The sequence below is a fragment of the Lactuca sativa genome, chromosome 1 (assembly GCF_002870075.4).
Source record: "Lactuca sativa cultivar Salinas chromosome 1, Lsat_Salinas_v11, whole genome shotgun sequence".
Lineage (NCBI taxonomy): Eukaryota > Viridiplantae > Streptophyta > Magnoliopsida > Asterales > Asteraceae > Lactuca > Lactuca sativa.
In genome coordinates this window covers 44,154,177-44,177,758 of record NC_056623.2, presented here as the reverse complement: position 1 = coordinate 44,177,758, position 23,582 = coordinate 44,154,177, and the positions used below count along the sequence as shown (strand labels likewise).

The window sequence follows — 23,582 nt, the reverse complement described above, 5'->3', positions numbered from 1 at the left end:
TATATGATTTTGACATGGATTAAATAATGAGAAAATTAAGATATGACAGAAGGTTTTAAGAATGAAACAATACAGATAATATTATATAGAGGCCAAGTCATGATTCTTCAAGTACTCTATTTAGTATCAGTTGTAAAAAGTCAAATTATCAAAAAAAATATTCGATGATAAAACATCAAAAATTGGTACATTTAATTTCAATATAACCCATTAATTGCCCCTCAAAATGTAAAAATCAGAATCCCATTCCCATATCATCCATGTTTGGCATACGATTTGCAAGTGGGTTTTTCTCTCCTTGACGATCCACAACAGTTGCCTCTGTGGTTGTTAACAATAAGGATACACTGCATGCACCATTTCAACAACCACAACATATCAATTTGGGCTAACACTATGACCAGATTACATTTTTGGTCCCCGAGTATATCTCATTTTTGCAATTTAGGTCCCAAATATAGTAATTTTTTCCAATTTTCAAAGGACCAAAACTGAAAAAACCAGCTATACTATTTCAGGGACCAAAATGGTAATTTTTTCTAATAATTTACTGATAACAGGTTAGAAAACAGTCATTAAATGAAATAATAATTTTACCTGGCAGCATCTACTAAGGCTGTTCTCACAACTTTTAGAGGATCTATAATTCCAGCCTTCACCATATCAACATATTTCCCTGATTAAACAAAAGAACCAATTTTACAACTTATAATAAATCTTTTTTTATTGATCAATAAACAACACAGATTTATGCATAAAGTCATATATTTTTTTATTAACCTTGAGCAGCATCAAATCCAAACTGAAGATCATTCTGCTCCAAAAGCTTGCCAATAACCATGGCCCCATCACCACCAGCATTTGAGACTATTGTGCATGTAGGTGCCTGGATGCCCAAAATCAATAAACATAAGAAAAAAACTCAAAAATTATAAAAAACACTCTGGAAGCTGGATGTTGGAAAGCAAACCTTAAGGGCATTTTCGACAATTTCGACTCCTCTTTTTTGATCCGCGTTTGCAGTCTGAAGGGTTTTAAGAACCCTAGTAGCATGTAAAAGGGCAACTCCACCACCTATGATTTGCATATTGCATTATATGTATTCAATTTCAAGGGTTTTTGTATCTCATATTATTTTTTAAAATAAAAAAATAACATGAGATACAAAAAGAATTTACCTGGAACTATTCCTTCTTCTACAGCTGCCCTTGTGGCATTAAGAGCATCAGTAACCCTATCTTTTCTTTCTCCAACTTCCGCCTCACTAGCCCCTCCAACCTGGATTATATTTTATTTTTAATCCATAAAATTAAAAAAAAAAAAAAAAAAACCAAATGGTTTAAAATATACCTTAAAGACTGCAACACCTCCTGACAACTTTGATAATCTCTCTTGTGCTTTCTCTTTGTCAAACATGGCAGAACTGTTCTCAATGGTTGACCTTAATTCCTCACATCTTTCTTCTATTTGCTTCTTATCACCACCACCATGTAGAATGATTGTATCATCAAGAGAAACAATAACCTAGTACACACACAAAAATTAAATCCTAAATACAAGGTTCGGTGTTGTCAGGTTTTTTTTTTCAACAATAAAAAAATCAGCATAAACCGTTTTAGCTGTGCCAAGTTTGTCAAGCTGCACATCATTAAGGGTCAACCCACGTTCCTCGCTGATAACCTGCATATTTACGATATTACCCTTGTGAGTGCATAAAGATCAATGGTTATGAATGATTTAAAGAAGATAGATGTTTCTCTCACCTCTCCTCCTGTAAGTACTGCTAAATCTTCTAGATTGGCTCTTCGGTTATCTCCAAACCCAGGAGCTTTAATTGCACACACCTATGTGTAAAAAATAAAAATCGTTTCACTTGAATTCATCATGGAAATAATATGTAAGGGTATTAATGGTATTTAATACGACACTCACCTTAAGTCCAGCTTGTCGCTTGTTAATAATCAGCATTGCCAACAGATCACTTTCCAAATCTTCAGCCACAATTAACAGGGGTCTGTTTTTCTGTTCCAATAATTTAATTCAAAAGATATAAAAAGTTAAAAAGTGGTTAAAAGAAAGGGAGCTTAATCCAATGTGTCACTGATCCACAGAGAAGAAAAGACTTTTTTACCCCTAAAGCGAGCTCCAAAATTCTGACAAGCGAGTTAACGTCTGAAACCTTTTTGTCATGAATAAAGATCAATGGATGTTCTAATTCCTGCCTACATGCAAAAACAGACATGTCACTAATTGATGATTTTTGAGACAAATCATTAAATTTGATTAAACACATTCTTCATGTATATAATTGATAGCTTATACATACACATTTTTGTGTCATTGTGTTTGTAACAAAATAAGGAGAGATGTAACCCCGGCCTAACTTCATCCCTTCAACAACTTCTAGCTCATTATACAAAGTATTACCATCCTGCACGATTATTGAACAATTAAATCTGAAAAAACAAATAATTTATACTTATATGATAAATTAAATTCTTATCTTACAGCAACTGTAATGACTCCTTCTTTTCCAACTTTCTCCATGGCTCTTGCTATAAGTTCACCAATCTCACGCTCTCCATTGGCAGATATAGTGGCCACCTAATTCAAATTCAACAAAAACTCAGTTGTCAATTGCTTTTTAAGCATGAAGTATTTAAAGAAAAACATAAAACCTGTGTAATTTCTTCTGGTGTACTTATCATTACTGCTCGACTTTTTAAATCAGCTATAACAGCATCAACAGCCATATTAATACCACTTCTCAAATCCATAACATTTACACCAGCAGCTACAGACTTGCAGCCTTCAGTGAATATTGCTTGTGTCAGAACAGTAGCACAAGTTGTACCTGTAATGACATTGTATTTTATGAAATGAGAATTTGGCATTTGACATAAAGGTTTAATAATTCAAATGGATACACATATGTTGACTTTGTTTTACCATCTCCAGCAGCAGAATTAGTTGCACTTGCAACCTGCTTTACAAGATTAGCACCAACGTTTTTCGCCTTTTCCTCAAAGTTGATGCTTTTGGCTACTGTGACACCATCTTTTGTGACTTTAGGACTTCCATGGCTTTGCTCAATGATCACATTACGCCCCTGATTGCAACACATGAGTGTAAGAATGATTTTATTGGCGAAAAGGATATGGAGGCTGAAGAAAGCTACCTTTGGTCCCATTGTGACCTTTACAGCATCAGCAAGCTGGTTTACACCAAGCAACATGGCAGCACGAGCCCTAGATCCAAACTCGATATCCTTTGCAACATAGTTTCTGCTCCAAATGACTCTACCATGTACCTTCCAACATTTCCAATCATCCATGTCAATTATTTCAACAGAATCAAGATCGACAGCTTCAATGAATTAGAATAACGAACATAGTGAAGCAACAGCAACAACAACCAAACATTAAACCTCGCCATAGATTTGCCCTAGTTCGAAAACCTAACAAAACGGAGAAAAAACTGAACGGGATTCTTACCAGCTTCCTTGATGTGGACGACCTACATACAAATAATGATAAATTAATCAGCTATTTTTGATTATCAATTAAGCTATGAATTATAAGTCAAGAAATGAATCGAAAGAAAGACGAATACTTGATCGAGGAAGTTAATGCTGCAGCGAACCGATACATGGCCGGTGAAAAGCCGAAAACAGAGTGGCGGGGATGTTGAAGCCAAAAACAAAGCGAACCGAATGAGTCTACTATCACTGTAAAATGAGTCTAACCACGGGGGTTTTAAGAAAGTAGGGTTTAAGTGGAAGACGTTGAAGCCCGATCTATTCTGGTCAATTCTGGTCAAATATGGGGAAATCTAAAAAAAAATAAAATAATAAAAAATAAAATTTAAGCTTGTGGTCTTGAATGTATCTTGATAAAGATGAGATCTATGTGCAATTGTTATGCGCAAGAACGAGGAAATCTTAGATATGATATATGTACATTGCTATTATTAGGTAATGAGGACAAGGAAAGATGTCAAAATAGGAGGAATGTGTGTAAATGGAAGTTAAGCTTCTAAACAAGATAATAATACTGAAATGATGATAATTATAATGATGGTGAGAGGTAAACTTGAACACCTATACAAAATAATGCGAGCTTGCGAGGAAAGTATGATGTTTTATTAGGAAAATGAAAATAATAAGAATGGAAGGTGAAAATCTTGATGAAATAAATTGTGGTATTTGACAATGTTAAAGTAGCCTAAAATGGTATATGAAGTATCTCTAAGAGATAAAGTATAGTCCATAAGGTTGATAAATTGCTTGAATATGCATATTGCCAAAGTTTGTTGTTAAAATGAGAAATTAATAGATAAAAAGATTCATGACTTTTGAGGCGTATGGGATATCCTCATATCCATAACGTTGTGAAATCATACTCGGCTCATGTGGATCTCACGCGTACCACGTGAGTTGGCCATTTTTTTTCTTTTTCTTTTTAGACAATGTACTTTGATCATCTTGCACCCAAACCTCCCAAACCCCTTTTTAAACCATTTTTAATGATTGATATATTTTTAAAACTCCATTACAGAATACACATGAATTAACACTCTTTTAACATCACTAACATTATTGGATTATGGATTAAGCTAAGCTTTTCAGTTTAGACATAAAACTTCATCAAAAAGGGTTGATAGACATCAATTGCAATGATGTCCACCAAAGACCAAAACGGACAATCTAACTTCCTTTTAAAAGGTAACATATGACTTATTAGGACGCACAATCGTTTCTTGAACTTCATTCCAAGTGAGTGTAATCCTTTATTTCTAGCAATGGAATCATCCATTCCCATTCCATAGTTCAGAGACATACAATTTCCCACTATTCTCCTTAGAATCACTTTGGATTCATGGAGTCTCATAAGTTGTAGACAAAAACCATAGTTCAACTAGATTATATGAGTTAAATAAGAGGTCAAATCGTTTCATAATGGTCGCTTGAACTCAATCCATAATCATCCTCTTTGGAATGTCCAATTCTAAGGATCAAACGCTAGTTCATTATAGGTCATCATTTTGACTCCCAGATTGGGATGCTAGAAATAATTTACCGTCTAATCTATGAAATATGATCACCATAATGTCTGGAACACAAGGTACAAATCATTCATGCTATAGTACAACTTGTTCATGAAGTTAGAGCTTGAATTACCCTAAATCTACACTTGGAGGTGAGATTCAACCATCTATTAGCAAATGGTGACTATATGGTGTTATGAAACACTAACCAATCATTAGAAACCAAACTAATACACTTATGATCAAGAAAATTCATATTCATCATGATTAGGAAACAAATCGAGCTATAATGAAGTTACATGCATGACTTTACGTTTCATGGATTTGGAGCTTGAAGCATATGATGTTGTCTCTCTAACATTGTAAACAAACATCAAAATTTCAACAAGAACACAACTAAAATGTCAAAAAATACTTAGAATACAAAAAGAAATCAAATGAAACTCTACCAAACTTGGTGTCCAACTTAAATATCAAAAGCACTTAGAATACAATAGGAGTAGAGAATTAAAAGTCTCAGAGTTAATATATATTCTACATCTCTCACAAAGAATGCAAATAGGGGATTTAAAGTCGTTATCTTAAAGATATAATATCTAAAAGACCGATTCAAATACCATCAAACTAAATGTTTGATGCCTAATCCTTGCAAAGAATTTCTATCTTAATTAATTTTCACAAAATTAAAATAACATCAGCATCACGATCACCATTCCACATTGCATTAATTTATTTTCACGATCCTTCTTTTCGTAACCTTTCTCTTAAAATCTTCACTCCCATGTACCTACATTGCACAATACCCATGGGTTAATACGCATTTTTGTATACATAATAACAATCTCAAAAATTAAATGCATTATAGTACCTTCCAATCATCATAACAGTCGCTTGAGGATTGGTGTCAGGGGATTGCTCAAAAGTGGACCCATTGATGACTCGAAGCCTATGCACACCCATAACCTCATAATCATTGTTCACCACCTTGCCAACGTGGCACCCACCATGATAGTGCCATATGGTGATCACTGTGTCTTTACAAAATTGCTCGAGTGACTCTGTGTCATTCGTGTGTCTAGGTATCAAGTTAGAGGTTTAGGGTTTAGGGTTAGGGTTTAGGGGTTTAGGGTTACCCTAAACCCTTTATAAACATCTAAAGTTAGAGGTTTTTACGGTTCTTAACCTTTTTTGGTTCTCATTTAAAGCACTCCATATATATATATATATATATATATATATATATATATGCATGCGTGCATATATGATTTTGACATGGATTAAATAATGAGAAAATGAAGATATGACAGCCGGTTTTAAGAATGAAACAATACACATTTTTACGGTGTTTATCATCATGATAGTTATTTAGTAACATAGAGATATACCCCAAAAGAACAAGGTTATATATATAATGAATTGGTAATAATACTAGATAATATTATATAGAGGCCAGGTCATGATTCTTCAAATACTCTATTTAGTATCATTTGTAAAAAATCAAATTATCAAAAAAAATATTCGATGATAAAACATCAAAATTTGGTACATTTAATTTAAGCGTAATTGCCCCTCAAAATGTAAAAATCAGAATCCCATTCCCATATCATCCATGTTTGGCATACGATTTGCAAGTGGGTTTTTCTCTCCTTGACGATCCACAATAGTTGCCTCTGTGGTTGTTAACAATAACGATACACTGCATGCACCATTTCAACAACCACAGCATATCAACTTGGGCTAAAACTTTGACCAGATTACATTTTTGGTCCCCGAGTATATCTCATTTTTGCAATTTAAGTCCCAAATATAGTCATTTTCACTTGGTACAGAGACCAAAAACATTTTAGAAACCTCAAGGATTTAGTTGCTCATACAATGTCCTGCATCATGGATATATGATATAATATCAGATTAGGAAGTAAATGTGAAAAATCAATGATGTTCTCAAAAACTTAAAACATACCCTTTAGAGTCTCAAAAACTTGAAGATTCTCTAGAGCAGCTGCATCAAGAACCATGTATGGTTTTACGGTGGAATCATTGAATCCAAAACATGGAAGTGGCTCAAACTTTGCAAATCGAAGCAATGACTCGTCCAGGAAGGCCTTTCTGAGGTAGAACAGAGTGCCCCCCAAGGGCTGACAGAGCATAACTACCAACATTTCCTGTATTCATTAGATCAGAGAGTACTTCTGGTAGGCAATCCTTAGTATCAGATGAGCATGACATGGATTCATTCAAACATGATGCGCTTATAAATCTCCTTCACTTCACACATAGTTTTCTCTGCATCCCATAACTCTTCAAGTGGTATCAACACAGGGCTTCTTGTTTGTCTTAGTAGTACTCTTTCAGTTTCAAGGCTGAGTGATTTGATAGGTTTTATGATTTCCACTGGTCTTAGTTGGGACAATAACACACTGCACTCTGTGTCATCTCCAAACTATAAAATGAAGCATCATTTTCCATGACAACAAAGAACCAACTCTAGAAAGTAAAAAACTTAAACAAAACCATCTTTTAGTTCATACCTGTCCTATCATGATCTTGCTTGTAGCAACATCAACCACACAAACACCATACATTCTATCATCATGTTGGTTTCTTGATGCTTCATAGCATTCAGAAACTACAAACAGATAAGAAGCATCCGGATTGGCTGCCACCATTTCTCCATCAACCAATGTTCCTTTTCACAACCTGAATAAAATGTCAGAACACAAAATATAATCTATGTCATGTATTGTGTACAAGACAAGTAAGTGTTGGTTACCTTATATCTAGTACCCTGCTCTCAAGCTGATCAGGTGTCTCTGTCTGCTCAATAACCAGAACACGGTAGCCCTGTTCAAGCAAATAATTGTTACAATCATATCATATCATGACTACAAGAAAATTAGGTTGATATACATGTATGTAAGAATATCAACAACTTGAAGAAAGAAATAACCTTGCGAGCCAACTTCTCTACATTTAGTGCAAAGTTCTTTTCTGGGAATCCACAATGAGGCTGGTCTCCCTGAGAAACAGTAGCCTCTGTGAATAAATGTAAATTGGAAAAAGTATTCTACACCAAAATGGCAAAATCAAACAACTTTTTTACCTTCATATATTGCAAATCAAGTTCTTTTGCTCCAACATGTGTAAAACTTTCCCATCTGTTTAGTAACATGGAGTTAGCTACTAAGAAAAGTAGCATCCTATAGAAAAATATTTGATACTTGTAGATCTTAATTCCATATTAGATAGATCACTTACCTTAAAAAATAGAACCTTATCCATATGTTGTGACTTGAACTCCCACCATTGTCTCTACATTCAACAAAAAGCAGACCATTTCAATTACTTGCATATATATTTTTTTTAAGTTTCAAATTTCAACAATTTCAATTAAACAAGTTCAATTGTCATCGTACAATGAGTGAGATGACAAACGGGCAACAAGCTGTGTCGCTAAGCCTTTTTGAATGGTAAAGCTAATTCTTTTAAAGACTACATCCGAAGATCTAAGGGATATAACATTACTATGCATGATTCGTTGTACTCTTTTAAGAAGCTCTACCGCATCTGGTGCGAGGAAACCAAACGTATCAAATGCAAATGCAAATTGTGTTGCATATTGCAACACAATTTAATCACTTGTGACCAAAAAGGACCAATTACCTGGCCACTTGATAAACTCTCCAAAAAGTCTGGAGGCAAGTATAGAGTTCTTGGATCATAATTTTCATTATCAGGGGATCTCTTGTTGGCATCTACTCAACAAAAAGCTTTCATTAATACAATATAATACCAAAATACCAGCATAAAAAGCCATTAAACTGCATTTCTGTAGGAGAAAGAGATATTAAAGGTGCACAAGTACAGGTACTTACTTCCCAAGAAATTTGAACTTCTCTTCTTCTCTTGTGGTAAATCTTTCAGCTTTATCGCCAACAAGAGCATTGTCAGCAAAAGCAAATGCCTTCGCACCTGCAACTTAAAAGCAACCCTCTTGTTATTTGTAAAAGCACAGTGTGATTTCAATACACCTAGAATACAAATACTCATACTTACTGTTATTATTGGTTTTATGCTCCAAATTGCACGGGCTTAAATCCAACAGAGCCTCGTTCTTGGTTTTCTTAACAGAGGCTGATTTCATTCCAAAAACCTTCCGCTTTTTGGAGTCCGGCTTTATTGCCTTCATTTCTTCCACTTCCTCCTCCTCTTCCTTGTTCTCGTCTACCAACTCTAAATCCTCCATTTCATCATCAATAGCTTCCTTTTCGACATTCATTCCACAATCCTCATCATCGAAATCATCTCCTCTACTTTCTACATTCTTATCCATGTTCCCCTCGGCACCGCCTCCAGCCTCATCATCATCTTCGTCTTCTATGGAAAATTTCCTCAACCTACGAAGCCTTTTAGCCTGCTCCTTTAACAACTCAATCTTCTCTTTAGATAAATCTAAATGCTCCTCTTCACCATCATCATACTGAACCAAATGCTTACCCGAACTCTTTGACACAACCTTCATACCAAGCCTTGTCCAGTGGCTAGTAAACCTTAATCCTTCGATTAACTACTTCGTCGCCATATCTAGGGTTTTGGGCATCGGAAGCGGGAGTAGAAGAGGATTGACCAATAACTAAGACCGATTTCTTACTGCTTGTGGTTTGCAAAGGGGATGGGGCTGTAGGGCTAGGTTTAGTTTTAGGTTTAAGTTTAGAGTTCGAGTTCGAATTAAAGTTAGAAGGAAGAGGGGATGGTGACTGGGAAGGAGAAAGGGATGAGGTTGATGATGGTGATTTGGAGAAGAAAGAGGTGATTTGACGTTGTGGATTAACGAGCGGCGATCGGTCGTTGGTTGGGCGACGAAATGCCATTATTTAGTATGCACTGTGGAGAGTGTAGTGGGAGTAGAATACAAGATAGTGGTAGTGGTATGTATGTGTGTAGGAGGCGAGAATTGAAGTGGGAAGAATATCTCAGAGAGAAGTAGAGGGTGAACGTTGGCGGGAAGACATGTAAACAGGTAAAGATGACGACTCTTATTCCAGCCTCGCAGATAGGTATATAAGTATACTAGCCGAATGTCAGCGCGTTGCGCAGAAACATCTATATAGTTGAAGTGTTTACAAATATATGATTTTTTAAATATAATAATAACGTCATTGTTAAATTTGATATAATAATTTGTCTATACTAAATTGATATAATATATTGATTATTTTGAATTATATGATAATATATACATTTATTATACCTTCATAATCTCAATCGTTTGAATGACTTCTACCCGCGAGTTACACATGAATAAAATTAAATATAATATATGATTTGATGTTATTTATACTTGTTTTTATTGTTAATTAATTTTTTAAAATTTATTTGCTCAATGTTTTAATTTCTATCATTATAATTATTTAAAACATCAAACATTGTTTTTTTACTTTAAAGCTAACAATATAATCATTTATATAGAGTTGTTTCTAACTATTGTTATTGTAAGTTATTTTAAGCTACTTATTAGGAAACTTTTAACAATTATAAAAATATATTTAAGAAATATTTTAGTTAAATTGAGATTACAATTTAGTTTTTATTTTTATCACTATAATTTATCACTTTTAACTATTTACAAAATATTATTTAGTTTTTTTAAAAGGAACTGAAATTTATATTTGAGTTCACATTGTAATGCGCAGAAACACCTATATAGTTGAAGTCTTTACAAATATATATTTTTTAAAATATAACACTAACGTTGTTGTTAAATTTGATATAATAATTCGTATATTAATTTGATATAATATATTGATTATTTTGAATTATATGATAATATATAACTCTATTATAACGTCATAATCTCAATCGTTTGAATGACTTCTACTCACGAGTTACACAACAGTAAAATTAAATATTATATATGGTTTAATATTATTTATAGTTGTTATTTTTAACTAAATTTTTAAAATTTATTTGTTTGATGTTTTAATTTCTATCATTATAATTATATAAAACATCAAACATTATTTTTTGATTTTAAAGGTAACAATATAATAATTTATATAGAGTTATTTTTAACTATTGTTATTATAAGTTATTTTAAGCTACTTATTTGAAAACTTTTAACGATTATATAAATATATTTAGGAAATATTTTAGTTAAACTGATATTACAATTTAGTTTTTGCATTTATCAATATAATTTATCACTTTTAACTATTTACAAAATATTATTTGGTTTTTTTAGTGGAACTGAAATTTATATTTAAGTTGACACTGTAATGTTATATTTAAATTAACAATTTAAGTATTTTGTCCAAACTATTCAAAAATTATAGCTGTAAATTGATAATGATTTACATGGAACAACATTTTAAATCTAGTAAATTAAATATAATATGTTAAAATTTAAAGAGATAACTTTATAAATAGAAGTAAAGATATTATTTTAAAAATGAAATTTAGTCTATTTATGATTACACTTTAGGTTTGATATTTATTTAACCTTATTAACCAACTTATAATCATTATTAGAAAGACACTACAATTTATCAGTTTTAACTATTTATAAAATAATCTTTGGGTTGTTTAAGTTAAATAAAATTTATATTTAAGTTGAGCCTATAATGTTATATTTTAATTAATAATTTAAGTATTTTATACAAATTGTTCAAAAATTATACCTTTAAAATGATAATGATTTACATCCAACAATATATTAAAACTAATAAATTAAGTATAACATGTTAAAAGTTAAAAAAACATAATTTTATAAGTAGAATTAAAAATATTATTTTAATATTGAAATTTAGTTTATGTGTGAATACACTTTAGATTTGATATTTGTTTAACCTAATTACCAAATTATAATTATTATTATAAAGAAATTGAAAAGTCATGAGAGTTTCAAATGAATATGGTGAAAGGAAAAAAGAATGGGGGTTTCAAATGCATGAGATTTAAGAAAAAATGTTAGCTTTATAAGTATGTATAATGTATAAACCAGGAAAATCGCTTACAAATTTTAGATACGCCCTTAAAAAATTTCGATTTTGTTCAAAAAAAAAAAACATTATTAGTTTTTTTTTTATTTAGGGAAATCTCTAGAAAATTTCTAGTCCTAAAATTTGAGATTAATTTATGAAAAAATCTCAAACTAAATTTTGTTTACAGAAAAAGTACAAAATACTGGTTAAAACTTCGAAAAGACATTGTTCGGCCGGTTTCACAGATTTAGCCGGTATTTTGTCCTTTTTCGTTTGTTTGCTCAAAATTTTGAGATTTTTCTAAAAATTACTTGATAACCAAAATATTGGGAGTTTTATGAAAATTACCATGAAATTAATGGATATTTATTATTAACAGATTTTTTATAAACGTAAAAAATATTTTTATTATAAAAAAGGAAATACATTTGTTACTAATTTGTAGGAATAAATCGGTGGTCTAAGTACTTACCTATTGCTTGCCGACCACTCAAATTTTTTACGTCCCTCCTATGCATTGTTGTGGATATGATGGTGAGATGTACTCAGTTAGTATTCATCTAATGTTGGTGTTCCTCTTATGTTGTTTAGCTAACTATTACTCAACATCCATACCTTATATGTTAACAACCATCAGCTAACACACATCTATCAAATGTGAAAAGTGAATCGTGAATGATAGTTTATATGGAACAACTAAAGGGTGATTATTTATTTAAGTTTTCATTCAAATTTTACTTTTCACTCTCGATGGATGCGTGTAATCTGATTGTTATCGGGTATTGTATGGAGGTTAGGTGGTAGTTAGGTTAAAGAACATATTAAAAGATCTATATGTTCAAGAATCATTGTGTAATTATATTTTATAATAACATGTGATCATATAGCGTCACGCCTAATAACAAGTAGACACTTATTGTTTGTGTATTAATAAATATTATGAAATCTTGTATTGATCACGCCTAACAATGTATTTTATTGTGTAATGATGTTTTCTAATAATTACGACACCCACACCGATACATAGGATGAATATAGAGACTTTGAAGTGGTCATCAAATAATAGAGAATTACATAGTCGACCATTCTATTGCTAGAAATTAGCAACAAATGTATGTATTTTGTTTATAATAAAAATATATTTTATGTTGATAAATGATTTGTTAATAATAATATCCATTAATTTCATATTAATTTTCAGAAAAGTCCCAATATTTTAGTTATCAGGTTATTTTCAGAAAAATCCTAATATTTTGACAAACTAATGAAAAAGAACATAATACCGGCTAAATTAACAAAACCAGCCAAAAATGGTTTGTTCGAACTTTTAGCCGGTATTCTGTGCTTTTCTGTAAACAAAAGTTAGTTTTGGATTTTTTTCATAAATTAGATAAAAATTATAGGACTTTTCTGTAGATTTCTCTTTTCTTTATATAATACCATTAAAGTTTTCTTAAAGAAAAACATCAATGTAATGTTTAGTCTTTTTTTCAGCATAAATTAAATAAAGAAATGTGATGACATGGATATTATGTAGTATGGAAGTTGTTTTAATTCATGTTTGTTACATTTTATTGTCTCTTAAGCGCTTTGAATCTCCAATTCAAGGCTTTTATCTTGACAAAACTGCAAAAATGATCTCAGTGATATGTATTTTTTTCAAGTTTTTGTCTAAGTTCTGATTTTTTTAGATTGGTGGTCCTTTTCAGGTAATCTGATTGCGTTTTTTCCCTCTAAATATTGAAATGACTTAATAACCTTAGGGTATTTATTTTCCATTTTTCTTTCATTTTTTTAAATCTACTGATTTATTTACTTTAATAATTAAAAAATAACAGGCTCTCTCTCTCTCTCTCTCTCTCTCTCTCTCTCTCCTGGACTTTGTCTTCTGAAGATATATAAAGAAAGTGAAACACCCAAACACACAAAAACATAGAGAAATCGGAAAAGATTCAACAAGCCAAATCTGAATTCTCCGACAGCTGTAAAGATTCCGATGAGCTTTGCAACACTGTGTGATTAACAACCGACGTGCCCATCTATGTTATGGGTATATTAGCAATCACTGAGAAAAGTAGACACATAGAGAAATCGGGATTGAGATAAAGGTAGGGAGGAGGTGATTCAAGCAGGAAGCGACCTTGTTGCTGTTGTTTCTGGTATGGATCGACAGTGGTGGTTGTGTTATCGTTCTGGTGGTGGTCCGGTTATGTTGTTACAGTGGAGGCCGACGAAAACTATAGTCGGAGGTTTTTATTGGGATGGTCAATCAACCACATTTCTTATTTCTTCATGATTTTGACAGAAATTGAAGGCGAACCTTTAGTTTTACTTACAAATTACAATACATTATGTAATTTGTTCCCAAATTTAATCGTCACGTCGATCCCCCAAAAACTATATCACTTTACAATTCCATTTGAAGATATAAAACAGGAAACTGGTCCTGAAAAATATCATCAAGTGGGTGGTTACGAGATGGTGTATATGGGATAGCTTTTACACCCAATAACGAATATCAAAATCGCAACAAAGTAGGTAGATTAGAGATGTAGCCATGGAATAATCCATTTCTTAAACGAGATCAAAGTGCTTTCTTCATATAGGATGAGCATTTGAAAGATGACTATAAGATCCACCAAGCCTTGGGATTTCAACTTAATATGTGCATATTTAACCATATATTTCATACACTATCTTAATACTTTTAGCTACAATTATGCTTAATTTGGGACAAAAGGTGCTTATTATGTTTGAAATTTGTTTTCTAGTAGCAAATACATGCTTGGGGTGAAAAGGAAGCAAACAAGGAGCTGGAAGCAGGAACGGATGATGTCACACCACGAAACCAGGATGGCGGAATCGTTCCGGGGTGGAGGACGTCATGTATAGCGTCACAACCAATGAATAATAGCAATCATAGCAACACAACCATTACATTGAATACTTAAATAATTACATCAATTTTGGAACTTTGTCTGAAACTTGTTTGAATTACATCAAATAGTAAAAATATAAACGTAAGACTCTTATTGCTCCGGCTCCTCTAAACCCAAGAAGTACCTGTTTACCGATTTCCTGAGAATACAAGCAGTTTGAAAATATCAACATAAAGTTGGTGAGTTCATAAGCATTTAGTTTTGATGGAAAAATGCTCGTTGATTCTTTTGGAAAGTGTTCCTCAAGAAAATCTCATGTTTTCTTATAAAAGTAGTATTAAAAGAGTATCTATTAGTAGAAAATGAACCATCTGTTTTAGAAATGTCGGTGTTATCCTGGGAAAGTTCAATATTTTCCCTAAAAACAGGTTATCTGTCCTAGAGGTCGAGATGCAAGTTTAGAAATCCTTGATTACTATCATTGTATTTATGAAAGTAGTTTTATTACTCAAAATAAAACAATTAAGAGTAGAGTCCGTAAACCAAAGTTAGTTTATACTTATTTACGAGTCGTATAACCATACTTGATATGACCGAGAGACATTTATAACGTTCTTCAGACGTTAAGATAAATGACATTTGTTCACCCCAGGCATGCCTGCCTAACTGTAGCTAGCAGTTCAGGTGTGGGATTGTCAGTCCCGAATAGATTTATTCATAAATCTCACGCTCTCCCTCCAGGAGACTCTGGTTATACTAAAAGGATTTATCCTTGTACACCTAAGGGTACAGTATTGAAGTAGCGTCTCACAATTCGATATAATCTAGTTCACTAGCGGGAAATAGTATAAAACAGTAATTATCCATGAATAAGTGTACTTTATACTCCTGAGAAAATATATAACATAAACTAAATCTGCCATAGTTTATACATATTCTGTAACATTCCAAAAATACAGTCTAAAAATTTTGTTTAATTTAATAATAAAATCCATAGTCAATAAACCTCATATAAAAATCATAAGCAATGTATCTCAAAATATTATAACAATTGTCAAGTATTTTAGAGTATAAACATCCCAGACTGAACAAATGGTGTGTGTACTGCAATCTTCTCGAGCTCCTCTTTAGAAAACTGAGTACCTGAAACCAAAACTGAAAAATGTAAGCACAAAGCTTAGTGAGCTCCCCCAAACTACCACATATCATACAATAACATATAAGCACATATTGGGCCTTGCCCACTGCATCGGATCGAAATCCAGAAACTGCATCGGACCGAAGTCCGGAAACTAACTAGGGCCTTGCCCTCTGCATCGGACCGAAGTCTGGAAACTGCATTGGACCGAAGTCCGGAACTAACCAGGGCCTTGCCCTCTGCATCGGACCGAAGTCCGGAACTAACCAGGGCATTGCCCTCTGTATCGGACCGGAGTCCGGAAACTGCATTGGACCGAAGTCCAGAACTAACCAGGGCCTTGCCCTCTGCATCGGACCGAAGTCTGGAAACTGACTGAACATAGCATAGCATAATCATCACTACTAACTGATAACTCGATTTTTTGTATATATTTTAGCAATTGTTTTCTTTAAGTTTTAACATTTTTAATATTCTTTTTGCATTAAATCGTTAGATTTATTGTTTTGAATATTTTTACCCGTTTAAGTTTTTTTGAGTAGATTTGTTCGAGCAAGATGGTATTTTGGAGAATTGTTAAAGCCAAATCAAATTCCTTGCAACCACGATTGAAGTATCGTAGCAAAATCCGGAAGCGAAAAGAAAAACAAAACGATATAAATTAATTTTTCGGATTTTGACAGCTTTGCGCGGCTTTCTTCAAGTAATCAGACGGAGGGGCAAACGATGTCCGATTGAGCTGAAAATTTACAGGAGTCTTCACAACTTGTTGATCTTTAATCTCACAGAAAATGAGCTGATTCGGACATATTTTGGTCATGTTTTTGGTATGATGAGCAACAATGCACAAAGCTGCCAGCATCAAATTTTGGCAGCCCATATAGCAACCCATTTCTTAATACTTCAGAGCCCAATAGAGCATTTATCAGCCAATTCTGAACTCTTTCCAGCAGCCCAATCTAATTTGAGTATTAGCCCATTTGTCTTTGTGGAGTTGGAAAAAAAAGTACGGCAATCGAAAGCAACAGTAAGGCATTTGAGTTAGGATGCATCGCAGAAGAAAATGGGGACAGCGGTGTCTCCTTTCTTTTGTAATTTCTATATTTTTGGAACATTTGCAATTATGATTTACAATCATAATTTGCTAATGAGTCATTTATCTTTATAATTAGATTAGGTTAATTTTTGTATTAATACTTGGATTATGGATGGAGTTTTTGGAGCAACAAGAAGTGACGATTTCAAGAAGCTTTGTCAACTTCGTTTCGTAATCGGTATTGGTATAATTTATATCCTTTTTATTGTTATTATTATTTTGTGTAGTTAGTTTTTATTTCCAATATTGGGTGAATCTATAGAATAATTAATTGATTAGGAATAGTTTTGTGTGGTTTAGATGGTATGCTATGAAAATATTTTCTAGTAAAACATCTATTTATGTTCATATGTCTTTAATCATGAGTTTAGATATGTGAATGTTTAATTAGTTGGTTAATTTCTTGATTACGTAATAGATCATCAAATTAACAAGTGACAAATGGTTCTTGTGATTGTTTATCTTTCACATAATCATGAAAATATTTTCTCCAATATGGTAGTGAAACAATTTGACTCCTTTTGGATTTGGTGACTTTTAAATCTTAATGCTAGTTAATTTTCATTAATTACATGATTCATGGAAATTATGACTTTAACTAAGAAAATATGGTATGAGCTTCTCTAACCATTGTATCAACTAAGAAAAGTCTAGGTGATCTCAAGCTTCTTAGATTGCTATAGCCAAAATAGTATCCATTAAACCCATTGCACCACAAAATTATGATGATTAGTCAAATAGTTGAACTTGCGATTTATCCCGATATTTGAACGTTTTATTTTATAGATTTTGTATTTTTCCATTTTTGTTATTTTTGTAAATTAGTTTTTATCGCATTTAACATTTTGAAACCCCCCTCCCCCCATATCATTGTATATTTTTATTTCGTAGAACTGAATGCATAGATTTGATTCGAACCAATCCCTGTGGATTCGATCCCTATTACCGCTAACACAATTTATTTTTGTATGTCGTCGTATATGAGGTTTTTTTATTTGGTGGTCTCGACACCCACCACTAACATAACACATATACTGCATACTGCATCGGACCGAAGTCCGGAACACATAACACAAAGACATGCTTGAATCACAAAGACATCAAGCACACTGAACTACTGCATCGGACCGAAGTCCGGGACTACTGCTAACTAAACGGGTCAGCATTGTGGTCGTAGACCCATTCCTACTGGAAGGAAACTCAACTCACATGTTAAAGTCCCGCTGACAAAACCATAGCTGTTGGATGACAGATTATCGATCTGTCAATATCAAAATAACACCCAATTAATAATTGGGTTCCAACTCATAACCATAAGTTCATACTTGGGGTAAAAGACTACTTTACCCCTATCTTAGCTTGGCTCAAGCCCAAGGCCCAATCCAAAGGCCCAAAAGTCTAATAATGGACCAAGGCCCAACTATGGCCCAATTTTCTAAATTGGGCCCAACTTCTACATGGTCTTGCCTTAAGGCCCAATCATTCATTCTTGGTCCAACACTTGACATTCTCATAGTCCAACATCTCATAATCATCAAGGCCCAGACTATGTTCCATTTATGGCCCAATTTTCCAAATTAGGCCCAAACCCTCACATATGGGCCTTACCCTATTCCCATCTAAAAGTGCTAGTCCATTTGCTTGCTCTTGAATGGTCCACTATTATCCCAATCACCAATGCCCAAAAGGAAGGCCCAACTCAAAGTCCAAGTGAAGTTAGGGTTTCACATAAAGTGGCGATTAGGGTTAAGTTTCCTACTTAACCCATTAAGGGCTCAACCCACTAAGGACTTAATCCATTAAGTCCATTATTGCTTAGATTAATTTATGCCAATGATTATTATTTAATATTTCACTTATTAAATAATTCTTGTGTGTGTCCTGATAAATTCTCAAATATTAGGATTTTCTCAATTAGCCCATTAAGGATTTGATCCATTAATTCCTTTACTCAACTAGATAAATGGCATGGAATAATTTGGGCTTAACTCTCAATCCAATTCCAATGGCGCACAAGTGGGCCCAATAAGTCTAAGGCCCAATACTCATAATTAGGGTTTTCCACCCAAACATGGCCCAATAGGCCCAAAACAAATCTCTAAGCCTATTAGGGTTTGCTAGCGGGGCACCACCCACTACCACCTCGGGTAGTGGTGGTCGATGGCGGCTCACGGTGGTGGTTATTATTATTTTTATTATTAACCAAAGCTAATTATAATTACAATGTTTAATCCAAACATAAACACACACACAAACACACACTACCTAACACACACACACAGCCAAACCATGGTGGCCGGCGGCGATGCTTGGCGGCAGCCACCACCTCATGGTGGTGGTTTTTCTTCATTTTCCGGCCAATAAACCCTCACACGACCAAAACACACATACAAAAACGATTCTAATTGCTCATAAGGTCCAGCCACCAACCTGGCGGTTCATGGCGGCGACAACTAACGACTATCGACGAGACAAAACGACAGCCACCATGGCTGGCAGCCATGGTGGTCCTTCTCTACTATCGGCCAGCAAACATACGTCTATACACTCTCGCAAATGACAGCTTTATTGCAACACGATATGTAACAGGTAACGCCCACCCACCACCTCATCTCGGGGTGGCAGACGCGACTGGAACACCGCAACAAGCGGTGCTTGGGCTATGGTGGCGACGAGGTATGAGCACGAGCGCAGCAACCATGGTCGGAGAAGATACGGTTCTTGAGATCGACAGTAGCAGCGCACCGCTAAGACAATAATGGGGAAAAAGGATCGAGAGGCTCGCATCCTAACCGCAACCGGCAACAGCGATAGCCGAGATTGTCGTCGGTGGCTAGGATATCACGAATCGGCGGCACCCACAACGTCCACTCCTCATCCATTCTTCAACTGATGCAGCACCCTAATTCCGGTTCCATCGATCTTCGCCATAGCCGATGACAAGAGCCATCCAACGGTGTTAGGTGGTTCGGGTTAGTACCGGCTGCTAGAGGTAGAGAGGGAAGTGGCTGCTGATGAAATCTCATAGGATTTAGGGTTTCGGGGAGTGGTGACAAGTTATATACCCGGTTACTTCAAATCTTCCTATAATATACCTATCCAGCCCCTCCTTAACTTATTCCTTTCAATCTAAGTCCCGATTTTACATTTTTAACCCCATCTTTTGAATTTCTTTACAAAAAAAACCCCGAAATTACCAATTAGCCCCCTTAACCTCTAAATTTTTTTCAAAAGAAGTCCCATATATTACCATTTAGTCCCTACCTTCTTAAATACTTACAAAACTAATCTGGAACTTGCACTTTTAACCCCCCGACTTCTAAAATTCTTCACAATTTATTCTGGGAACTTTATTTATTAATTTATTTAAATGAACGGGGCGTTACAACTCTCCCCCACTTAAATTAGATTTCGTCCTTGAAATCCTTCCTTGTCATTCCTTACACGCTAACTACTCAAGTAACATGACCATAATCTTGGGTACACCCTAGCCTTCTCAGGGTAACTATGACCAATCTTCGTAAAGCCCTAAAATCCTTGGGTGAACGAATTCTTCGCAACAAGATAACATCTACTCCATCCGAAATCTGCTATCTCAAGATGGTGTGAACCCTTGACAGACTGCTCATACTGAATTATTATCTATGAATACAGTCCACTTGTCTCTCAGCTGCCTTCTCATATCCTAATAACTCAAGGCTCCCACTAGAAAAACAGAATCACATATCCTCTTATACCTGTGATTCGCTTATACTTGGCCAAAACTCAGATAATCTTGCTGTGAGTGACTTAGCATAACCCAAGCTATCTGTGACCCTAAACATACATGAAAATCCAAAATACCATTACCGCTGGAGACCCAAAACTGTCTGAAACATTGATCTGCCTGAAAATACTAAACGGCCTGAAACACTAACTGCCTGAAATGCTGAGTTGCCTGAATACTAAACTGCCTGAAACACTGATCTGCCTGAAGCAGTATGCTGCCACATTGTTTCTCTCCAAAATCTAACGAGACCTCCTGGTCTCAGTTCGATCACCAATTATCTGAAATATTGAGTCCCAGCCCGACTGCGGAGCCAAATGACTCCCTACTTAGTTGCCTCACACAACTTCTGAACGAAATCCTTCTCTGAAACTAACAGCTACTAGTTATCTTGTCACTGTGACCCTAGCGGCCTTCTGATCTAACTGATCGATTCTACATGTCGAATCCCGAGGTTACCAACCACAACTAAACGCGATTGCTACATGACCAATTATAGCCTTATAAAACAAGCAACCCATAGCAATTCATTGCTTCCTCGGTCTCGAAACTGCGGTGGTGTCCCCACCGCCCTATCATTGGCTTATCTAGATCTAATCCATCCAGATAATTCTGAAATCCAATCCATGGATTTCCATATCCTCACTGCTACACCCGAACTGGTGGGTACTAGTGTTACTTTCGTGTCCTAACAACACACTCACGCAATCTACCAACCTAGTGAATGCTACGGCTATACCCGCAGACTTACAACACTCTATCACTATCTGACTGCTAGTGAATGCTACGGCTACACCCGCAGACTTACAACACTCTAACACTATCTGGCTGCTAGTGAATGATACGGCTACACCCGCAGACTTACAACACTCTAACACTGGATCGAACACGTGCTTGACCCGCACTCAACTGTATTCATGTCCTGACTGGAATCCCCAACCTGATTCCCTAAGGCTTGCTAGCAAACATTACGGGGACGCGATCTCCTTACTGGCAAGTTTTTCTGAACTTCCATCTCACACTATCCTCAAATCATACAGCCGCTTGGGCTTTCTTCCTTCCTGACAAGGATGCGAAACTTATCCCATCTTCATAACCGCTCTTGCTTCTGAATCCTTGGGAGATTCTCCTCCACTTTGATTCAGCTAGTGCCCTACAACACTTAAAACTGGAAATTTTCTCAATTCTTCCTACCATTCTAAGCCCAATCTGCTGGAAACCATGCTTACCATTGCTAGTGATTTAATACTAGCCAATTCAAAAGATCACACCACCTCCAAGAACCCAAATAGATCTCCGGGAATAACCCGCTAGACCCAGAGAGCTCCGAATCTCAATTGGAGACCTAGGAATCTCCCACTACATCACGGCCTCTATCTTGGCCGGATCGACTAGAAAACCCTTATGATTGACAAGGTGACCAAGAAATCGCACCTCGCACAACCAGAACTCACACTTGGAGTACCTTGCAAAAGCTCTCTCCCTCCTCACAATCTCTAGCACCTCCTTCAGGTACTTATCATGCTGCTCCTCAGTCTTGGAATAAACCAAAATGACTTTGTACTCTCCCAATCCCGCAGTTGGGATATGATCCTTCGCTATCCACTAATAATTCTCGGTATGCAATACGTCTGAACTTAATGAGGACGATGATATGAGTGAAATTTCTGTAGAAGATTTGGTAGACTGTTTGGAATTAGCCAAGAGTGAACCAAAGTCCAATAAGAACCTCATTTCTGAAAACTCTGTTGAGTATGCTCGCTCCACTACCGACAAGACCAAATCTCTCAAAGCTAAAGCAGTTGTGTACCAAAAGGTTCAAACTAATCCAAATCAAGTATACACTGTGCCGGGAGTCACTCCACAACAAACTGCAGAGTTAACATCGATGGTAGAAGAAGACAATGCTGGTGGATGTGATGAGTACTTTTGGTCAGCCCCAATCGATAACGCAGACGAGACGAAGGGACTCTCTCAGAAAACCTCATGGAGAGTGAAAGGTAGATATATACCTGAACCACTGAATGATCCTACGAAGTACGATGTGCCGAGTACAAGTGGAACCAAACCTTGTGTGGATGAACCGACCCAAACCACGAGTGATACCTCTTCAGCAAAGAGTGAATGTTGTGCTCATGCTTCTAAAAGAAAGGCCAACATTCATCGAAATCCCAAACAGGTCGCCAAACGAAAGCATCAACGAAACGTTAGATACAAGAAGAATCTCTCCGAAAGAAAACATTTCTGGAACTCTCAAAATCCTGATTTTGTAAGGATTGAAAGAAAGTCGAAATTGGAGGAAAACTCAGGGAACCAGAAGCACGGTTATGACAGGAACCAAAAGAGCAGTTCCGGTCCTTCAAAAGATTAGAACCGAAAGGGAAGTTTCGGTCCCTCAAGTGAATACAACCGAAAGGGTAGTTTCGGTCCCTCATCGCTAAACAACCGAAAGGGCAGTTTCGGTTCATCTTCCAATTACAACCGAAAGGGTAGTTTCGGTCCCTCATCGCCAAACAACCAAAAGGGCAGTTTCGGTTCATCTTCCAATTACAACCGAAAGGGAAGTTTTGGTCCCTTGTCTCTAAACAACCGAAAGGAGAGATTTGGTCCCTCATCCAACTCCAACCTACAGAAAAGTTTCGGTCCTCAAGCCCACAAGTCTGATCTCAAAAACCAA

The 23,582-nt window shown here is 35.2% G+C and overlaps 1 protein-coding gene and 1 pseudogene across 1 annotated transcript; both read right to left on the bottom strand.

Annotated features, from left to right (window-relative positions):
* Positions 1–53: 53 nt before the first annotated feature.
* LOC111878817 (chaperonin CPN60-like 2, mitochondrial) lies at positions 54–3,853 on the bottom strand. The gene is made up of 17 exons (XM_023875308.3): positions 3,613–3,853; positions 3,495–3,516; positions 3,179–3,310; positions 2,950–3,109; positions 2,679–2,854; positions 2,509–2,604; positions 2,327–2,431; positions 2,132–2,218; positions 1,933–2,022; positions 1,764–1,844; positions 1,612–1,680; positions 1,351–1,524; positions 1,179–1,278; positions 971–1,074; positions 781–886; positions 598–676; positions 54–347 (listed from the first exon to the last, which is right to left on the bottom strand). The coding sequence occupies exons 1-17, from the start codon at positions 3,648–3,650 to the stop codon at positions 236–238; spliced, it is 1,731 nt and encodes a 576-aa protein (XP_023731076.1). The 5' UTR covers positions 3,651–3,853; the 3' UTR covers positions 54–235.
* Positions 3,854–6,630: 2,777 nt separating this feature from the next.
* Positions 6,631–9,917, bottom strand: LOC111878814 (DNA mismatch repair protein MSH6-like; annotated as a pseudogene).
* Positions 9,918–23,582: the final 13,665 nt, after the last annotated feature.

Excerpts from the sequence above, each read along its gene's own strand:
- LOC111878817 (XM_023875308.3), bottom strand. The coding sequence starts at position 3,650 with ATGTATCGGTTCGCTGCAGCATTAACTTCCTCGATCAA. Across the intron at positions 1,845-1,932 it reads AGCGACAAGCTGGACTTAAG|GTGTGTGCAATTAAAGCTCC; the intron begins GTGAGTGTCGTA and ends TTTTACACATAG. Across the intron at positions 677-780 it reads TGGATTTGATGCTGCTCAAG|GGAAATATGTTGATATGGTG; the intron begins GTTAATAAAAAA and ends TTGTTTAATCAG.